At 37.9% G+C, this 21,094-nt stretch overlaps 1 protein-coding gene, 1 long non-coding RNA gene, 1 other non-coding gene and 1 pseudogene across 3 annotated transcripts; 2 read left to right on the top strand and 2 right to left on the bottom strand.

Annotated features, from left to right (window-relative positions):
- Positions 1–1,397: 1,397 nt before the first annotated feature.
- trnai-uau (transfer RNA isoleucine (anticodon UAU)) lies at positions 1,398–1,491 on the bottom strand. Its single transcript has 2 exons — positions 1,454–1,491; positions 1,398–1,433 (listed from the first exon to the last, which is right to left on the bottom strand). It is a non-coding gene; the product is annotated as a tRNA-Ile (tRNA).
- A 698-nt stretch (positions 1,492–2,189) lies between these two features.
- On the top strand, positions 2,190–10,488 carry haao (3-hydroxyanthranilate 3,4-dioxygenase). The gene is made up of 10 exons (XM_066680105.1): positions 2,190–2,920; positions 3,012–3,090; positions 5,695–5,778; positions 5,930–6,036; positions 6,636–6,725; positions 6,888–6,931; positions 7,765–7,910; positions 9,924–9,992; positions 10,088–10,170; positions 10,299–10,488. Exons 1-10 carry the CDS (start codon positions 2,832–2,834, stop codon positions 10,372–10,374), a joined length of 867 nt encoding a protein of 288 aa, XP_066536202.1. The 5' UTR covers positions 2,190–2,831; the 3' UTR covers positions 10,375–10,488.
- Positions 10,489–10,542: 54 nt separating this feature from the next.
- Positions 10,543–21,076, bottom strand: LOC136706155 (uncharacterized). The gene is made up of 3 exons (XR_010804124.1): positions 21,054–21,076; positions 20,668–20,803; positions 10,543–10,649 (listed from the first exon to the last, which is right to left on the bottom strand). It is a non-coding gene; the product is annotated as an uncharacterized lncRNA (long non-coding RNA).
- On the top strand, positions 19,493–20,467 carry LOC136705031 (hydroxycarboxylic acid receptor 2-like; annotated as a pseudogene).
- Positions 21,077–21,094: the final 18 nt, after the last annotated feature.

Here is a 21,094-nt window from a genome sequence, read left to right as displayed (position 1 = left end):
TTTAGGAGTAATACATACTGGAGCTTGAGTCTGGGGGTTGAAAAAAGGTGCTGTTTATGGCCAGTTGTCTTGACTCCAGGTTTAATTTGTTGACTCAGTATTCGACCTGAAGTTATATTTGATTCATTATAGCTTCAATTCACAGCCAGTTCTCCATCAGATCTGCTCAGTCCAAGTGCTCGCTTACCAAGACCACGTGGGTTGCAACCACCACCACATCTACATTTCACACTATAAAATATGTTAACTTCAGAATCCAGCATCTTAGTCATATGGATGCTGGCAGCAGAGAATGGCCAGAGAAAGGACCGTGGAAAAACTCCAGACAAATGAAGAACGTGTGATGATTCTGAATGGCAGCATTTCAGACGACATAAATTATGTTCTCAAACAAGTACCACTGGATTTCAGGGTGGATATATACCCAGTCTAGAACTACATATAAAAGTGTTTCAGATTTGATTGGAAAAGATCAGATTTGTGTGTCCATACTGCTCTGAAAACATGTCACCTGTGCCACGCTATGACAAAGAAATTAGAAAAAAATAATAAAATATCTTAATGTATGATGAGCTATAACCAAATAACCACAATGTCTTACAAATGCATATAGTTCGGAATCACTTTGAAACTAATAAATTCGTTGATTCTTTAATCAATTTATTGTATGATTACCTTGGTGTAAAAATGAGAGCCTGAGAAAATAATAAGTGCCAGAACTTTTAATTGAAACCAATGATATTCAAATATATGATACAATATTTATGAATACATGATATGAATTCCCTCAGAGATTAAATAGTGTATTTTTGGTTGTGTACAAACAAATGCACGTATTAGATAGCACATTACGGGAGAGAGAGAGAGAGAGAGAGAGAGAGAGAGACAGAGAGAGAGAGAGAGAGAGAGACGTTAGCACAGGTCATTCAAAGATGCATCCGTTCAACTGAAATGAACTCTTGTACAACACTGCCATCAATTGGCAAAATATTTCAGGACATACAAAACCAGTTCAGTGATCCTGCAGTGCCACCTGTTGACAGCTTGTGATATTAACCATACTTCCTGACCACAAAAAATTTGGTTATATTAATGTTACAACGGCTAGATCCTTTACTTACAATGGAACGAGTATTTCAGAATAGTTCACTGAAATTGTAAACCTTCGCTAAATAGTGTGTGTATCATGGTGTGTCAGAAACAATGTTTTTATATAGCTTAAACACAAACAATATTTTAGGACTGAAAATAATTATAGACACAGCCCATAGCTCAAAACGTATACAATTTTCTTTACAGTTCTTCTATCTGCAGGCCATTGTCCGTTGTTTTGTTCTGTCCAGATGCTGTAATGTTGCTCTGGGAACGAAATTGTTGCGGAGTACAAGAAAAATATCTGCTCCAGGTGAGGCTCGAACTCACAACCTCGGCATCGCTCTGCATTGTACTGCTGTATAAGTACCGCGCGCTAACCGATTGCGCCACTGGAGCTCCATCCAGCTAGGCACCCTATACCGCTTTTAATTACAACATCGACAATGCCTGATTGTAACCTAGGAATAAGGTGGAAGCTAATAATTACCTGTGTCTGAGAAATCAGCGACTTCATTGAAAGTTTAATTCACATTCTCGCTCACAAGGCGAGAGTGTTCAACACACTAACTTCATCCAAACATAAGTGTTTGTGTCAGTGGTTTAGCCATCTTGGTGGCTAAGAGGCTGATATTAGGACCTTATACGACACCTCTTTTTTAAAAAATACTTCAGTCCACCTTAAAGTTATAATACAAAGAAGTCGTCAATTTTAACTCCGGTAAAAGGGACTAACCTTTTTTCTTACATGAGTTTAATATAGCGATAGCGTTGTGTAGCTTGCAAAGGCGGCTACTGAAACACTGGACAAAACCAATTAATTTTGTACAAAAAAAAAAAAAAATAGCCAAAACCTGCTTTTCCTCGCAAGCTGGGCCTTAACATCAGGCTACGATTATTGGCTAACTTGTCACTAAATGAGGAGAGCATTTTTAAAAAAAAGCATTAGACTAACTGCAGGGAGGGTATTATAATGAGCGCTTGTGTCCATAATGTAATTAATTCAAAGACGTAGTCGACAAACTGCACTAGGTCGTTATCTTACAACAGTACATTTATTTAAGATATATTTTCGTGAAATCTTACTCGAAGTGTCCGTTCTACCTTAAACGTTGTATCTGCAACATGGCGGAACTTTTAATTAGAAGAAAAATGCAATCTCAATGGAAATGGAAATTTAAGAAAATTTTAGAGTGTACTGGTTTGGGGAAGTGTAAACTGGTCTAGTTCTCGACAGTATAAAAACATCGGTATATGTTCAATTTTCTGCTTAAAAGTTGGTTCATGACACCATGGTGCTGCGAGGCTTTTAAGGTCGTGGAGAGCAGCTGCGCAGTGCACGCCACCTCTAAATATATTCTCGTGGGTATGTTCGTAGACTATTATTTATTAACAGTCCAACCTCGAGAAGAACAGTCACAGGTTCACCTCAATGCTGTTCCCGCAGCTCATGCCCGTGGAGTCTTTTTTTTCCATATCCTGAAGAATATTTTCGCTTCTGGTCGTACACTACTCTCTCTAACTTGCCACTAGGTGGCCTTAATTCATTTGGGCCATAAGCAGCCTGCGTAGTGAGCGTATTGGGGTGTCCGGCTCTGCCTCTCTATACCTTTACACTCCTACAGTCCAGAAGGTGTGTCTTCAAACAGGAAACCAGTCCTCACATTGTTGCAATCTCCTAAAGACAGGCTGCAAATACTTTAGGTTACTGTCACAAAGTAAATAGTACAGACAACGCAATGACTAACGAGTCTCTTCATATCAACGTAAACAAGTGGATTACAGAGAATGAGAAATCTTTCTTGCCTCCTGTTTGTAACAAATTAATGTAAGTAATTGCAACTGTGCAGCCATTTACACATTATTCTTTTTTTAAACTGTATAAACAATGATTGGGAAGTAAACCATGCAATTTTCAGGTTCTTCCATCAGTTAAACATCATGTTTGTTGGTGGTCCCAACATTCGGAAGGATTACCACATAGAAGAGGGGGAAGAGGTGAAGTATATATGACTATGGATGTGAAAGGGCAATGAGGGCTAAAATTCAAATGAATCTTATTTCAGATTAAGGCTGATCTAATTTTTCAGCTTGAATTAATCTATTAACATCTGTATTTATTTCAATCAATTTGTGTATCAGAATTACATGTGATTTTCTTCATTTACTCACACCTAATGACAGGGGGATAAAACAAAGCAGCCTAAATCAGTAGTCTAATGCCTCACCCTATTATACTCACACTGATTATTCCTTGGCTGTTTCATGCTACTGCACTGGTTGCATTCTCTATGGTTTATATTTACAGCAGATGAAATTGATATTTATTCATCTGTAAAATATCTGTCTCTAAAGCCATTAAAATATATCTGATTGAGTCCTTTTCTGCTGAACCAGACCTTTTGACTTTGTTTCAATAATCAAAGTCAAAAGATCTAGATTAAAAAAAGGAAACTTGATCGGAGACACTTTAATGTACTGTTAAAGCATAGCCTTCAAATATTGTGTAATTACAGGTCAGTGAACTTAATTCAGTTACTGGATAATGGAGTTTTGGACTCTGTTCTCTACACTTCACCAGTCTCTTGCATATGTTTTTGCAATTTTCAACCACTTCCTCTATACATGCAAAAGTCTTTTCTGTTGTCTTCATACTTCCTCTTTTAAATAACAGTGTTTTGGGTTTGTTTTGAATTGCATCAATTGTTTACACTGTAGTTATTAAAGCCTTTATTCTTTTTTTTTATTTTTTTTTTTTTTTTTTTAAACATAGAACCAGTTGCCTGTACATACAACTGTATTTCAGATGCATTTGATTTTGATGCAAATGACTAAATTTTTTTTTTTTTTCTATCTATTTTGTTTAGCATATACTTAATAGGTGTGTGCACACATACACATACAATGTGCTATACAACACCTAATTCTTTTGATTTGGTAATTATTTTAACTCATTATATTTATTTTATCAGTGATTTCCATATTACAGCTTAAGTATATTTAAACTTTATATTCCATAAAATGTTACTGAATTGTAGCACTGCTTAGTTTTGCTTAGATGTCATCTGAAATCTACTTGCCCAAAAAAAAAATATATCGGCTGAATATATACAGAATAACTGCAATAACAATTAAAGATGAACAGAAGGAGATGCTAAAGTATGGCCTTTGCGGAGACAGATTTTAACATATACCCATTAAAATATTTGAGATGTAGCAGCATTTGTATTATTCAGTACGTCCATGGACAGCAATAAATTGTTCTTAGCATTTTCTTTCCTCATTAATTCATAATTCTACATATACTGCAAGGGCCAAACATGCATTGACATGAAAAACATCCCTGCAAACACAAAGCTGGCAATATGTTACAAAAATTGTGCATATGTCCATGCTTTAATTAAGTAAACACTAGGCTGAAATCCAGTGTGTATGGTACAGTGTTATACAACTCTCCTGAATGAACTGGTGTTGTGATCTTGGTCAGTAGAGGTCACCACAAGCCCACAGACATTAGAGGTACCCTACAGCCTACAATGACCCCAATACCTAAAAAAAAAAATATGTTTAATTGAAGAACATTTGTAATTTGGAAACAAATTAGATTGCTTTCTGGCTTCAATTTAATGATTAAAACAACTCCACATTTAAATAAATGACTAATGTACAAAATGGCTGCACATGAAATCACATAGTAATTGCTTTGCAATAAATCAAGGAGGTTTTTATAAGTGTAAACCCGCATGGGTTACCTGTATCAAATTCCTTTTAATCTCCACAGTTTGGGAGGCATAGAGCCATATAAAGGTGTTATACAGGAAATCTAGTTTACACTATTAATTAAAATACAGCTGTTTAACTGTAAAAAAAAAATAATAATTTCTGATTCAGTACTTAGTAACTTTACCAGATGAATCTTTCACTGTACAGAATATTAAAATAGGGTCAGCATCCTGTTGTGAGTCTCCTTGCAATGTCTGACACAGTCAAAGATTAATAGTCAGATTTGCACTGGTGGAATTTTTCCAGAACTTATTCTACATCAGCGTCAGGGAAATAACTCAAAAACAAGGACTGGTCCAATGCATTGAAAGCTCTCAAATACAAAATCAACAATACATTGGTGAATATATAAATACAACTGTAGACACAGTATTTCACTTATATCCTGACCTTCAACAAGTTTTTATTTGTTTTCTTATAAATCTTCTCCAACACTCACAATCAATCATTTGCCCATGGAAAGTGTTGTGAAATATTCTTCTGCATTTTGCACTTTTGTACAGTTTGGAGGCTATAAATATTTAGCGTACTCTATTTCTCAGCCCTGGTCAGAAAAGCCCACTGCCCTGCAGATTTTGGTGCTTTTCTTGCTTTAACACACACACACACACACACACACACACACACACACACACAGAGAGAATAATGGGCTGTCAGTGAGCTGGTGAGTTGAGTCAGATATGTGAGGAGTATGGAAAACACTAATAAGTGCAGGGAAGTGGGTCTCTGGGACTAGAGACTAGAGGCAGCAGTCATAGTGATGTAAATACTGTGGTGTATTGACTACTGACTTTATTTACCATACTGTTTCTGTCTCAGCTGTTTTACCAAGTTCGAGGAGACATGGTCCTGAAAGTGATAGAGAATGGCATACACAAAGACGTTCCTATCCGTGAGGGAGAGGTGGGTATTTTTTCTGTAACAAAGTCATCACCCTCTGCTTTTTCTGAGAATACTGCAGTGCTCTTCATCTACTTCATCTTGCCACACCAGTGGGTTTTTTGATGCGTCTCACTGTCTCCCTCATACACTGCTGTACTGCTCTGGTTGCCAGATGTTTCTGCTGCCAGCACGAATCCCCCACTCACCTCAGAGGAAGGCTAACACAGTGGGTCTTGTGGTGGAAAGGCGGAGACTGCATTCAGAGACAGACTGCCTACGGTAACTGAGTCAGCTTTGAGTAAAACGCTATAACAAACAATTTTAATATGATCTAATGGTCCCCAGAGCATAAACTTACTCAAGCACTTCATACATTATGGGGAGACCTCATCCTTACATTTAATTAATCTACCCTCTCAATTTCTTGGTCATTCAGTGTCAACTCACGTAGGACCTGTTCAGTCACATCAGAGATTTACATTAAAATAAAAGCTTTAGATATTAAAACATAACAAGGATAGTTTCTAACTTAAAGATCTGTAAGTATAAACATAATTAAGCATCTCTGCATTTTATTTCATGTTTTAATGGAAATCCATGATATAATCAGTCCAGCCCTAGGTGTGTATGCGGATTGACCTTCTTTGTATGGTTAAATGCTAAGGCTTGGTTGGTCCAGGTTGGTCTTGAATTTAATTAAATTTGATTAAAACACCAGCTGTGCGATAACACAAAGAATATAACCTTGATAATACACAGTAAAAATTAGGTATACACTCACAACTACCACCCAGTAGGTAGCTTGGAATTTCACTTAAAATGTCAATACACAGTAGACACATGCATACTGCAAGGGTTAACTTCTGCTTGTCTTCTAGGTTCCATGTGGATAAGAGTACAGACATCCTATTTGAACGCTGGTTTTACTGTGAGAACCTGGGGACACAACTAGTTCCAGTTATTGAGGAGTAAGTAATGGTTTAGAATGTGAAAAATAGCCTCTGAACCTGGTCAGTCATTTTTGTATGTATATATATATATATGTATATATATATATATATATATATATATATATATATATATATATATATATATATATATATATATATTAATTAATTAATTGTTTTTAGGTTTATGGCCTCAAAGCAGCATAAGACTGGGAAACCAGACCCAGGTACATTATTCCCTGTTATTTTCTGCATTGTGTCATTAATAATAATAATAATAATAATAATTTAAATTGTAGCTAGCTCAGCATTACCAAACAAACACAATTCCATAGAAGCAGTATCAGAAATTGATGTTATTGATGTATTTTTTGACTCAAATTGAAGGCATCCTAATGGTGGAGGGCTCTAATTATCATGAATGCCACTGTTTATACTAAGACATTAATAATTAATTATTTCTTCAAAGTTTACGTATTTATATATTCTCCTTTTTTTAGCTGCACGTACCATACTGGTGCACTTAGTTCTACAATTACAGACAGTAATCTATCTATTGCATAATTTATTAGCCCTGTTCCATTGTCAAGATCCCACAGAGGTTTTATTGTTTGGAGGATGATTGCTGTGACCCTTAAAGTGTGGTCATGTGTCAGTGTGTGTTATGCTGGTACACGTGGATCAGACACAGCAATGACACAACAATATCCAGCCAACATCATCATGTGGCCAGTGGCCACTGACTAATGATGAAGGACTAGAGGATGATTAAGTTTGCAGCCACAGATAACCTACTGCACTACTTACATCTACAAAGTCGTCTAATAACTCAATAACGTCAGAATGATCCTGAATGATACACCACCTAAAGAAGATCTATTTTATGCTTGCCCTGTCCTTTGAAAACATGTTGAAATGGGGCTAACATTTACAGACTATGAAGAGCAATATTTCACAATGTGTAAATGTAAAACTATAAAGTGCACCTATATGGAGTGTGAGCATAAAACAAGCTGGTCATTTTATGGGACATAATAATCGTTATTTTAATCACTTGTAGCTGACCCCATCAAGCCGGCACCTTACACACTCAACAGTATGAACGTAATGACCCCATTCTGCTTCAAGGACTGGATAGACAAGCATAAGCCAGCACTGGTCAGCGGACGGCCCGTGGACATGTTTGGAGCTCAGTTTGAGACTGAGGTACAGAAGCAGTGTGTAATGTGTTAGTATTATTCTACTTTAAATGGCTCCAGCGGTTGATATGGGCAGGTTACAGTTGTTCTTTGTGGAAATCCAGTAGGTGTCTATTTCAGATGGGAGGAACTCTCTAAAAAAAGCGATTGTGAGGGTCAGCTAATCAGGATTCTAAATCACAGAGTGTGGACCAAAGCTGGGACGTAATGATGCTAAGCTGAGAACTGACACACACAGGTGGCAGAGTGAGACAGAGCCTGTCTGGGAAATTCTTGCAGGAAACAAGATTGACACATGGCTAGCAGTTATTCAGAGGCTTTGTTTTTTATTCAGTTGTAAAATTCTACGCGTTTCCATTTTATGTCTGATCCACACTACAGGTTTATCAAGCCAGTTTTGTGGCTTATATGAATATATTCTCAGATTATCCTATGGTGTAGGGCATCAAAATCTGTGTAAAATGTAAATCTTTGTTAATGTTCGTTACATACACCTCTGCATTCTGTAATGACCATCTCAAATTAGTTGCAGTTCAAAATCAGTGAAAGCTGAATAAAATGAAAGGATAAATTTGATTTACCCAAGTGATGAATGTTAACCACTAGCTGATGTTCACACACTATGTAATAAAAATTCTTATCAACTTCAGCCACATATAACAACAGTGCCTCAATGTTGTCCATCACATTTCCTGATGAGAAACTCAGCAAGATCTCCAGGTGTTTGGTGTTCTGTTTTGGCCTTTTGTGGCTGAAGGGCAACGCTAAACCTCACATTATTTGTGGGATTTTTCATGATACATTCAGCATAGGGTCAAATATTATAAATCCTGTACTGTGAACCAGATATTATAACACTGACTAATGACTAGCGTGGATTAAATACTAATGATCGTACAGCCTTCTGATCCAGGGGGCTTCTTGTTTGGCTGCTCTCATATTACGCTGATTTAAAAGGAACCCTATGTAATACATTTACCTCAAAATTACAGCTTCAAAATCGTTGTGATGCTCACAGACCTGTAACAGGGCGAACAGGTCCTTTCTTGTTGCTACTCTGTGTTCAGTATTGCAGAACGTGCACCCCCTTCCTCCATTGATTTCAGTACAGTGCTATAAAAATGAATTACACTAGGAAGAGCTTTGGGATCAAAAATAAATCTTACCTAGTGATCCTTTACATTGTTCTGATTTGGTAAAGCCTTGTTAAAAGTGGAGAATGTGGTTTGGCAGATTTTAGAAAAGACGGTCATCAATTCTAGTCCTGGATTATCAGTGTTTAGAACCGTTTGCTAATGTCTCTGCTTTAACACATGTACACTGATCAGCCATAACATTAATACCACCTGCTTGTTTTTACACACCTTTGACTGTATGCATTTACTTTGTAGTTCTTCAATATCAGATTGTATTCCAGAGTATTACTTGTTGCAGCAGCTAACTCTCACTGAAGGTTTTCACCTGCCCTTGAACCTCTTCAAAAGAACGCACCGTAATTTTACAAGCCGCTGTTGTGAGTTGGATAAGAACAAATGTGACCGCTGCTGTAACTTGGAGATTTTACAAGTGGATAGTTTGTGCTGAAGGTCTGCATTTTGCTGTGTACACAAGTCTCTCTGGCCAATTGGCACTCTGCAGGGACTTAAAAAGTACCAGAATTGGTTAATGGAAACGCAAAAGTGCCAAGTCGAGTAAGTTCCAGTGGATCCAAGTCATTCCTGCTCTATGGTGGTACTGACTACAGAAGAACAGGGTTAGAGGGGGCAAACAACATACGTAGAACAGACAGACGACAATCTGTAATTGTAGAATTAAAATGATCATCTATGGACAGTGGAGCTAAGAAAATGGACAGTGAGTGTAGAAACGAGATGGTAGTAATGTAATGGCTGATCTGTATTTAATTGTGTGTATGAGCAAAAGTTCACCAAGCCTACTGAACCAGAAATTATTGCTCCTGTTTTAGAGGGCACTATGATGGTAATAGGAATAATTATATCATCTATCACGCTGTTTTCAGAGTATAATCTATGGTCCAGGAGAGACTGAGCCTTCCCAAAGAGCTACTGATGGCTGGATTTGGCAGCTGGTATTTATCTCAGACTCCTTCTGCATATATTTGATTTACACTTGACTTACTTAGTCAGTGGTTACCATTATTTCCTTCTGTTGCTTTCAATGTAGGAGGGATCCTCAAGTGTCACTATGAATGGTAGTGAGTACAAGCTCACTGTGGGAGATTGTCTTCTAATACTTGGACAGACTGAGTAAGTGGGAGTTCAGAAGTGTGGATAGCAATGACGCTTTTTGAAAAACATCAAATTATTGTTACTAGCTTTACTGGAAACTTATGTAAGTATCTCTCTCTCACTCATTTTCTCTTTGTGTTTCCTAGGTATCACTGGAAGAGGTCAAAGGATAGTGTGGCTTTATATGTTGCTCAGGACCCAAAGAGAAAAAGACCTTACTGAAAAGTAGCAAAAGAAATTTCATTAAAAGATCCCTAGCCTTAAATTCCTCTGAAACTAAGGGCCATATTCGCTATAAATAGAATGAAAAGTAATCACAATGGAAAAAATAATAAAAACGTATATATTTGAAACAATGGCATTATAGTCTTTGAAAAACACAATAATGTGGGGGAAATTGAGCTCAGTGCTGAATCAACATCCTGGATTCTGGATTTGTATAACCAGTATGACTCCCTCATACATGTTACTGCATGGACCAACCAGGAAACCATCTTCTATGAAGCAGGAAATAAAACATAATTAATAATAATAATAATAATAATAACAATGGAACTGAAGTAATTGAAACGTTCATGGATATATTTTCAGTCAAATTCTATTTTGCCTTTTAATGGTTTTCTGTAAGAGCTTTGTGTACATTCCTGTTATTCTCATTACTCTCAGCACCCTTCGTTCTCATTTTTAATGGCACATCATATTTTGAGGCATTATGGTATTTCAGCTTATGGAACCTGCAAGGCTGATAGTAAGTGTATCAGATAATGGTATGGTTACATTGAAAGTCAGTTGCACGTCATTAACATTGACAAAACTCTACATGTATAATATTTCTGTATTTGTCATTAGTGAGCGAGTGTTGTGTAGCCCTTTGATTTCAGTGCTGGGGCAAGTTACACTTTTTACAATAAGTTCAGATATCATCACAAATACCAAGCCTAAACAGGATCTCTGATAGGACGATGCCTCATCATCTAGATTCCCCGTCCAGTCGAGTGTTCCTAATAACATGTTTCTCTGCTAGGAGGGCAGGACGTTAAACCTGAAGCCTGAGTAATCCCATGGACATGCCTCTAATTGTCTCAGTAGGAATCCCCAACTAAACTCCCACATGTATATGAACAGGGTGTAAACAATCAAACGGAACAGTAGGGGGCAGTGTCTCTGATGTAGCTTTGCAGTTATGAACTCCATGAAGAAGATGGCAGAGCTGTAGATGAGAAGTGCCCACAGACCGGTATAACCAGGAAACCTTTGGTCACAATGTAGTACCAGTTCCAGACAGCAGTAAACACCACTTCACACACACAGCCATGCAAGGCATAGACATGGAGGCGAGCCAGGGGGGAGAGGGCTAAAAAAACAACTGGAGCACAGAGATGAGCAGGTACATTCCTGTCAAGTTCAGACTCTGTTCCAGGAAACAAAAAAAGTGCTGAACATACCTTATCATCACACAACAAACATTCTGTATTGATTATACTTTACTTGATTAACCACCAGACAAATACGCTGTTAAATGGGGAATTTTTGTCCAAAACAATGTGGGGTGTGTAACATCTTGTGTTTTTCTGTAGAGTAGCATTGCATCCCTCAGGTTCGTATATTCAACAAGTTTAGACATTTTGCATCTTTATGTTTTTGTCCATCAGTATTCTTTCACTAAAGCACCCCGCATTCATTAACCAACTTCCACCAGTTTTACCGATATGCTTTTGTTGTCATGATGTTTGGATCCTAGCAGACGCATTATCTATCTACCTTATTTCTGTATTAGCCAGCTACTGAGGGGGGGTTTCAAAATGGTCTGACCACATGCAGATAATTTTTCTAGTTGAGGGTCACTCATTTCAGCCAGAAGATGAGTTTTATCTCCATCTTGAATCTCTGATACGCAACTATCTACAGAGTTGCTTCCTCTCTGCTCATTTATAAGCTACACATTGCGCTTGAACAATACCTCAAACATGAATTATCCTTTTGTAATGCAAGCAGAACAGAGTGCACCCAACAAGAAAAGACGGACCAATGTATTTTGCTCTCTCTGTTCCTGGGTTCCAGTCCCAATTTGCTTTACTGTCTGTCAAGATCCTGGTGTGCTCTCTTATTGTGTGTGTTTTCTCTGGGTGCTCTGGTTTGCTCCAACAATTGATTTGGCTATAGGTCACTGCTCATCGTCTAGAGTATGTGAGACTGGGTGAATGTGTGATTCCCTACGACTGACTGATGCCCTGTCCGGGGTGTGTTCGTACATTGTGCCCAGCGATTCCAGCTTGTCTCCGGACACTCTGTGACCATAATCAGGATGAACCAGTTACAGAAGATGAGTGAATGAATGAATCCTAAAGCCAAAATCATGTTGATTGACTGCCCAATTCTGCCTTCACTTATTTTTCCTGCCGACTTAAAGTGCAGGCAGAAATTGGCAGTCAATCAACATAAGTGTCACAACAATAATACACAATAATCAAAATCTCAAACCAACAATAAGGAATCTGGAATCTTCAATTCTCTTAATAAGTCGTGCCCCAGCCCCTCCTGTCTCCTGCTTCTTACCACCTGCAAAGAAAAGCAACCAAGTCACAGGTTAATCCCTAATCTGTCGATAGCTTCCCCTGGGATTTTAAATTGGCCACCGGGTATGCTACTATAGCATAACTGATTATGTACCTGACTGACTTGGTTTATTGTAATACTGGCTAGTCATTTTAAAATCCTGGACTAAAACCTGGATAAATCACTCAGATTTAAAGACATCTGATTTAGATGAACTCTGAGGCCTTTATTAAAACTCCATTGTTTAGGGCAGAAACAGGCTTCAAATTTCTGCCTGCATCCTCCACCAAACAGAGAATTGAAAAGTTCACCGTCTGATGTAGAGGGGAGTAAAAAATTAACGAAAATCAAATCATGAATGATTGCAAAATTAACCATTATGAAGTACACTTAATAGCAGAGTAAATACCTTATACACTCTTAAAAATAAAAGGTGGTACAAAAGGTTCTTCGAGCAATGCCATAAAAGAACCTCTTTTGGTTCCATAAAGAACCATTTTTGTTTATGAAATGCATCTGTGAAAACATTTTTAAAGGTTTAAAAATCAATCACTTTGTCTTAAGGTTCTTTATCAATTCAAGCATATTAACAAAAATAGTTCTTTATGGAACCAAAAGTGATTCTTCTATGGCGTTGCTCAAAGAACCTTTTGTAACAGCTTTATTTTGAAGAGTGCAGACCATAGGCTATCAATCAGCTTGAATGCCAGTCTGAATAAGCTTTCAGACCACATCTTATTTACCAAAAATGACCTTATCATAAATTACCAAACATTTCCATATTAGCTACTGAAGCCCTTTAAATTTATAGTTAATATATTTTCCCCACTCTCTTTCCTACATGGCACAGAAGCCAATCATCCATAATGTTATGACACTTTAATTGTGGATCTACAGCATGTATATGGTACAGTCTCTAGTGCTTCAAACCTTTTCTGCAGTTCCCTGGATAAGAATATCTGAGCCCCCCATTCTGACTAATATGTACAAGTCTATACAGATGGACAGAAAAGAAATCTCCATAGAGAAGAATGACAAGAGCTGGAATGCTTTGGTACAGCTGCATGTGTCACCATGCTCGATGCAAAGAGTGGGCTAGCACTGGGAGGCAGAGAAGTAGAACTGTGTTCTGAAGTGATGGAGATGGATATGGATTCCAATACCTTTACAATGACTCAGAGTGGGTTTGTGATCCAGAAGTAATCATGTCACATTAGTACCTGACCTCACAGCAATAGACTTTTTAGAAAGGCAGGAGCTTACATTTATCATGCTACCTAATAATAAATGTGGAAATACCCTAAATAAACAGACCATTGTGATGACTTTCTCCTAGAGTTTCAAATTCATCACATTGTGGGAAGAGTTCTGTGTATTTTCTTTTTCTCTTTTACTTTCTGACGTTCTCACAGTGCCAAAATCATTAGTTGTGCAAACATTTCTGGGTAATTCTGGTTATCATTATGCAGGTAAGACCACAAATGCAAAACTTTGATGCAAAGCACTGATTGGAAATAGGATAGGATAGCACTGTGCTTAGAAATTGGATTTTCCAGAACCAGTCCTTATTTTCTGTATGTATGTTGCAGTGTAAAGCATTTTAATACATGTTCTAGGAAAAGTTCTATATAAATAAAAATGTACTGACAATGCTTGGTCACATGATTGTTTGTTTAAAGCACATAATATGTAACTTTTAAACCTGGTAATGTTTTTAAGAAAAACAAGATATACAGGTGTTACTGGTATTTATATTTTCAATTATTATCTGAATCAGATTGGCATACAGAGTCCAGAAATGCCTAAATCAACCTCAGCAATAGTTCTTTATACGTTTTAGACAAAAAGGAGACTTCAGGACAATCTAATACCCACTGTCACGTTGTGTCCACTCTCTCTTCACAAGCAGTGTTCTGAACTCCATCTCTTTTCCTGACCAACTGAGCCCTGGGTGCCAGTTTTGTACCAATTTCCCTACTGGCCATTTAGAGCCTTAGTTTGCCTAAGCTAAACATTAAGCCAAAGCATGCTAGAGACAGCCTTTCTTCATAATGTTCCACTCCTGTCCAGCACTGTTTGACAGTTCCCACACTGAAACAAATCCACTGCTTTTTTGTGTAACAGGCTATATATATATATATATATATATATATCCTGTTTGTGTGTACATGTCATTGAATAAATATGCACTACAACGCGCTCAACTTTTGTTTAGAATCAGCTTCTAATCGCTGGTAAAGACGCGGCTTTTTTCCACAGAGTTCAATAGCGAAGTGCAGCGAAACGAGACGAGTCATTGGATAAATGCTGGGCTTTGTCCCGCCCATCGGACGCTCAGCGTCTCTGGGGGTCTATGGGGCAGTGGGCTGTCCTCGGCTGGCCCGGACGCTCAGCTTCTGCATGATGATTGGATGATCTGTCTGAGGCTGAATCCCTTTTTGATTGACAGCGAAATGAGCGAATCAGCGATCCTTTGGTGTAGAGATCCGTGAGAGAATTACATTTTCATTCTGTTCTGAGTTGAACCGGAGACTTTCTTAAACCTCTTAGCGGCATTTTCTTTGTTAAAAACGACTAGCGACAAATCGAGCTTCTATTTCTGGTGGGTTTTTTGTAGCTGCTTGTGTTTGGAGACTGACTTCTATAACTCTTTCTGACTTCTATCGCAGTTTCTGTCCAGCGGGTGCTGCTGAGCCCCTCCAACGTCACAAAGCACTCACAGGCAGACACACTTCACATGGGCCAAGGCCGTTTAAGCCGTTTTAGTAGTGATGGGAATTTTGGCTCTTTTTGGGGAGCCGGCTCTTTTGGCTCGGCTCTTCATAAAGAGCCGGCTCTTTCGGCTCTTAAATGGCTCTTTGTTTTACCACTTATTTCCACTGGTACAGAACAATATTTCCTACATTTTACATGACTATATGGACAAAATATTATTGTTCAATATTAAAAATAAATAGTGTTGCAATGGCCAATTGTTTTTATGGCTGTCTTGTAATAACTCACTGATTGCACTCACACATTCATCCATCCATCCATTATCTGTAACCGCTTATCCAATTTAGGGTCGCGGGGCGTCCAGAGCCTACCTGGAATCATCGGGCGCAAGGCGGGAATACACCCTGGAGGGGACGCCAGTCCTTCACAGGGCAACACACACACACACACACACACACACACACACACACAGAAACAGCTTAATAAAAAATCACTTGTAAACTCTGAAATATAGCCAATGGAACCCAAAAGGTAGGTATTACAAAATAACTTATTAGATTAAATAATCATCCATTTCTGGGTAATAAAATAAACAAATAGTCTGCAAAGTGCAAAACAGCAGCATTCAACGGTAGTGATTAAAACAACCACAACTGTCAAACATTTAACTGATTTAACATATTCTTAATCTATTTTTTGGAAGGCAGAAGTGTCCAAGTGTCTCAGCTTGGAGGGTTGGAGCTTGCTTGTTGTTCTGTGATTGGTTGTATGACAAGCCTTAGAAAAAAATGGCTCGGTCTTAGACAGGAACCGGCTCTCATCGTTCACTTACAAGAGCCGGCTCTTTGAACCGGTTCGTTCGCGACCGACACATCACTAGAGCCCATCTCTGCTGGCCATTGAGAGGACACTAGTCAAGTCCCTGGAAAAGACGCATTGTTGGTACGACAGGGTCACAGATCATTTTCTTGAAAAGGAACGCAGGGTAGAATTTACGTATAAATAAACCGACATTTTATGGTGTAGGCCGAAATTGAGCTTCCCCTCCTTGAAAGACCAGCATCCGCCACTGATATATATATGTGTGTGTGTGTGTGCAGGAATAGGTGGACCTAGATAATCAAGCCATTGGAGAAGTGTACTCAGAACTTTTAACAGTTTAAATGCAGCTTGTATAATCAGTAAATCTTACTCTAGCATCCTTAGTTGCATGTCTTATCTGCTTCATCTCTATCCTAGAGCTGTGGTTAAGTTATTTTGAAACAGTTTTTAAAGACACGTCAATGAATTTTATAAATGATACAGAGCCAAAACTGCAGGTATTATAAATTACACAAAGATAATTCAATATCTACAGATGACACATGTAGATTGTATCAAATGCAAAAAAAATTTTATTAGACCACCAGTGTTTACTCTTCTATGCACCATAATAACAAAGAGGATTAAACCATCCTTGGGTCCAGTTCACTCCCTCATAAACACACCCATATGCACACACATCCTCCACTTTCATTCACAAAACTTTCCATTGTTGTCACAAACTATTTTTCTGTTCCATTCACTACTAAACCCATCTACTTATTATAGACATACTTGGTGTGTTTTGAGCAAATGTAGCAAGATTAAATAAATGTTCCAACTTCATTCCTAACTTTTGCTGCAGGTATTGTGAATGTTGCAAATTTTTGATCACGAGCTGTAATGACATGGTTTGAAAAGGTTTCTTTGTGAAATTAGAGCCCTGACCTAGGCTACCTGTAATGCTGAACATAGTCAGTGGACAATAAAGAGAGCAGCCCAGTATTTTGCTATCTTTCTTTAGCTTCTGTTCCACTAACATATTTTGGCCAAGGCATGGCAGGATCCAATGTGCACCAACCCTTATGAAAGATCATGGCATTCCTACGCTATCTACTTTGCACTGGTAATTCTGTTTAAAACACAAATGAGGTTTTAGGCCTCAATGATTCATCTGTATCTATCATTGTTTGTAGTAATGTTAGCATTAGCCTTAGCATACTCATCACGGAGAAGCTTCCAAATTGTTTGCTAAGTCCACCACAAATGTAGACATCAGTTTGTAGTAATTTATCATTCAGGATGCTATGGCAGCAGCTAAAATTGCATGTTTGATGCAATCTGTCTTAACCAAGAAGCCATTTCCTAAGTTAGCCACTAAGATATACATCATACATATGCATTTTGTCAGGAACAACATATTTCCTCCTGTCATTTCACTGGTCCAGTCAAAAAACCTTTGTAAGTTTTTCTGAATTTTGTTAATTGAATTAAAAAACTTAAAGGGGATATGTAGATACCACTTGTGATACACTGTTTGCCAACTTTTATTTCACTCCAGGATAACATTATATTAAAAGTCATTTGTAAATGTTTCATAGCATGTGAAAAAGGAAAAAAAATAAAGTACGTAAGTGATGCACTTTAACCGCTATGGTTAAAGGAATCCTGGATGCTGTTTTATGTTTTATTTACAGTAGAATGACAGACATTTTGTGAGAAGGCATATGAGAATGGAAATATCTTACATTTTTTTGAATATCTGCAGTAAATGAGTATATAGTTTTGAGGATGAAGAGAAATAGTACTTTCTTTGAGGTTTGTTTGGGTACAGCATGTGTGTCGTTTAAACGGTCATCGTCTGTGATGACCTCTTTGCTCCTTGTATTCACTGTGAAGTAAGAGGAGGTAAAAGTACCTTAAAGTAATCTCCCTGCCATGGTTCCCCACAGAGATCCTACCTTCAACAGAGTTTCATCTCAGATAAGTTAGAGGAATATGTTTGAAACACATTTAAGCTACACCTACTGACATTTTTGATTCTCCAATACACTTACCAATATGCATTTTGGGACTGTGGGGAGGAAACCGGAGCACCCAGAGGAAACAGGGAGAACACACCAAACTCCTCACAGACAGTCACCCAGAGCAGGAATCAAACCCACAACCTCCAGGTCCCTGGAGCTGTGTGACTGCGACACTACCTGCTGCACCACTGTGCCACCCCTGTGCAAATAATTTTTAGTATATTGCCATGACAAAAATGTTGACATTTTTTCTCATTACATTAGAGAACAATAGAGGTTGTTTTGCTGAATCAATTAGTGTGAAATGGCAACATTCAAAAAAAAAATAAAAAACAGCATGTTTTGAGTATTAGCATCTGTGGCTAGAAACAGTATGGACATAGACTCACCAGCATTGCCCCTCCCATTTTTAGAAGTAATCCTACATTTATATCCACAATGAAGCTAAAATGCTTGCTCTTTACCAGTGTTTGTTAGTTTATGTATGAGGCTAAATTAAGGTGCAACAGATTTCACTAAAATAAGACTAGTAATTAATTTCAGAATACGCAATAACTTCAGGAAACAGAATAATTGCAAGTAAGCCTTTATACTTAATATAACTTTGTACTTTATAAAACTTTGTATTGTGCCATGTAAAATGGTTGTTTGTATGGTCATAATGCCATGTTTCTGCATTACGCATATTTTATTGCTTTTATTCTGTTATGACAGCGCCTATGTTCATAATTAACTACACAGAATTAAAGCACAAAGATTGGTTATGAATTTATCTGATTATCAGTGACTAACCTTGGAATCTCTTACATAGATTTTGATTGTTCGATTTGCATATCTAAATACCTTTTTGGAAAAACTAATAACACTTCATGTTCAATAGTGACACCTATTGTTTATAAATTTACCATTTATATCGCTTGTGCTTATCGGTTGTGTCTTAATCTACTGACCCTAATGTTTATTTTTAACAGATGCTGTACTCAAAGCAGATATCAATCAGAGAAGAAAGATTATTTTACTTTAGCTTTTGAAATGTTTAGTAAATTCATTACTGTGATGTAACTAAGCTATGAGCCTGATCACTTTAAGCAGGTTTATTTGAATGTACAAGAATAGATCATTTTAGTCACAATTGTGTTTGAATACTGCTACAATTTTTTTTTTTTTTTTGCTTTTGTTTCTTCACAGATTGATACTTAGGCTGTGCTCAGGAAGAAGGTGGCACTTTTGTGAATACCGCCATGCAATCGAACAATGATTATCACTGTGGACAAACTATTCATGATATAGCAGCTTCTGTCCTTGCTCCTGTGCTCTTTATTGAGTTCCTGCTGGGCCTGCCAGGAAATCTTATGGCACTCTGGGTCTTTTTTTCATACCATAAATCCTGGAAACCCAGTGTTGTGTTTCACTTAAATCTGGCCCTGGCAGATTTCCTGCTCCTGGTGAGATTGCCATTCCGGATTGATTGTTTGATGCGAACAGAAAACTGGGTGTTTGGTGATGCCTGGTGTCGGATCAACCACTTCAAGCTTTCAATGAACAGATCAGCAAGTATTGGCTTCATGAAAGCTGTGGCTGTGCATCAATACTTTAAAATAGTCCATCCACACCATACAGTTAATTTCATCAGCTCACGGCAAGCTGGTGGGATCGCTTGCTTAATTTGGATTTTAGTGATATCACTGCGGATCCCTCTGCTGACCAATGAGGTCTTCAACCATGTCAATAACAACTCTCTATGTCGGAGCTTCAACTCTTTCAAGGAGCCAACTCTGAGTATTCAGCTCCACTACGCTGTCTATATTGGAGAGTTCTTCTTTCCACTGACACTGATACTTTTCTGCTGTATTTGAATCACATTCACCCTTGGTCACCGCCAGACAGACCAAAAAATTGTGATGCAGGCCACTCGCACTGTGTTGATGATTGAGGGAGGTTTTGTTCTTTGCTTTTTGCCAGGGATTATCACAGGACTGACTGCACTATATCTACAGTCATTGGGGAAGGAATACTGTAAGTCTTACCAACAAATTACTCAGCTGTTTGGCTTGACCATCGGGTTCACATATTTGAACATTCCCCTCTATCCTATCATCTACTGTTCCTCTAGCTCTGTGTATTGGAATAAGGTAAAAAAAATCATCAATTGGTCTGGCTTGATGAAATTTAAGCTCAGTCAGAAAAGCAGCACAATCAGCAGACATGATGGCTAAAGCTGATATTTATTTTTATTATTATTTTTAACACATCTAACTCCAGGCTGAATCCTGTCACTCCGATCTGAATGTTTTTGAAAAATGTTTAGCTTTAAAGGGGATGTTTATGATTGTAAAGAGACACTGTTCTCTCTGGTCGGTTTATGTTCAGAAGCTTTACATTGTTTAACAGTATGTTTGAGGAGGAAAAAATTCACCGTTTCAAACTTGCTTGTAACTTTCATTCATTCATTATCTGTAACCGCTTATCCAGTTGAGGGTCGCAGTGGGTCCAGAGCCTACCTGGAATCATTGGGCGCAAGACAGGAATACACCCTGGAGGGGGCGCCAGTCCTTCACAGGGCAACACAGACACACATTCATTCACTCACTGTGACAGAACGTACAATATAAGACCACTAGATAAATATTTCTGTTCCCCTCTTATTCCTCATAGCCCTTTCTGTCCCTGTTTTATCTCCCAGTAGCCCACACCTACATTATTCTTTTTCAATTTTACATCCATATTGCTAGCTTGGTAAACAATCTCACCCTTTCAATTAAAATATACTGCTGAGTTGTAAAACAGATATTTCATACTTACATAGGACTTACTGCACCTTCCTGTTCAAAAAAAGGCCCAAA

Source organism: Hoplias malabaricus, chromosome 8, assembly GCF_029633855.1.
Source record: "Hoplias malabaricus isolate fHopMal1 chromosome 8, fHopMal1.hap1, whole genome shotgun sequence".
Lineage (NCBI taxonomy): Eukaryota > Metazoa > Chordata > Actinopteri > Characiformes > Erythrinidae > Hoplias > Hoplias malabaricus.
The sequence above is the reverse complement of the archived record's forward strand: the minus strand, read 5'-3'. Positions and strand labels throughout refer to the sequence as shown.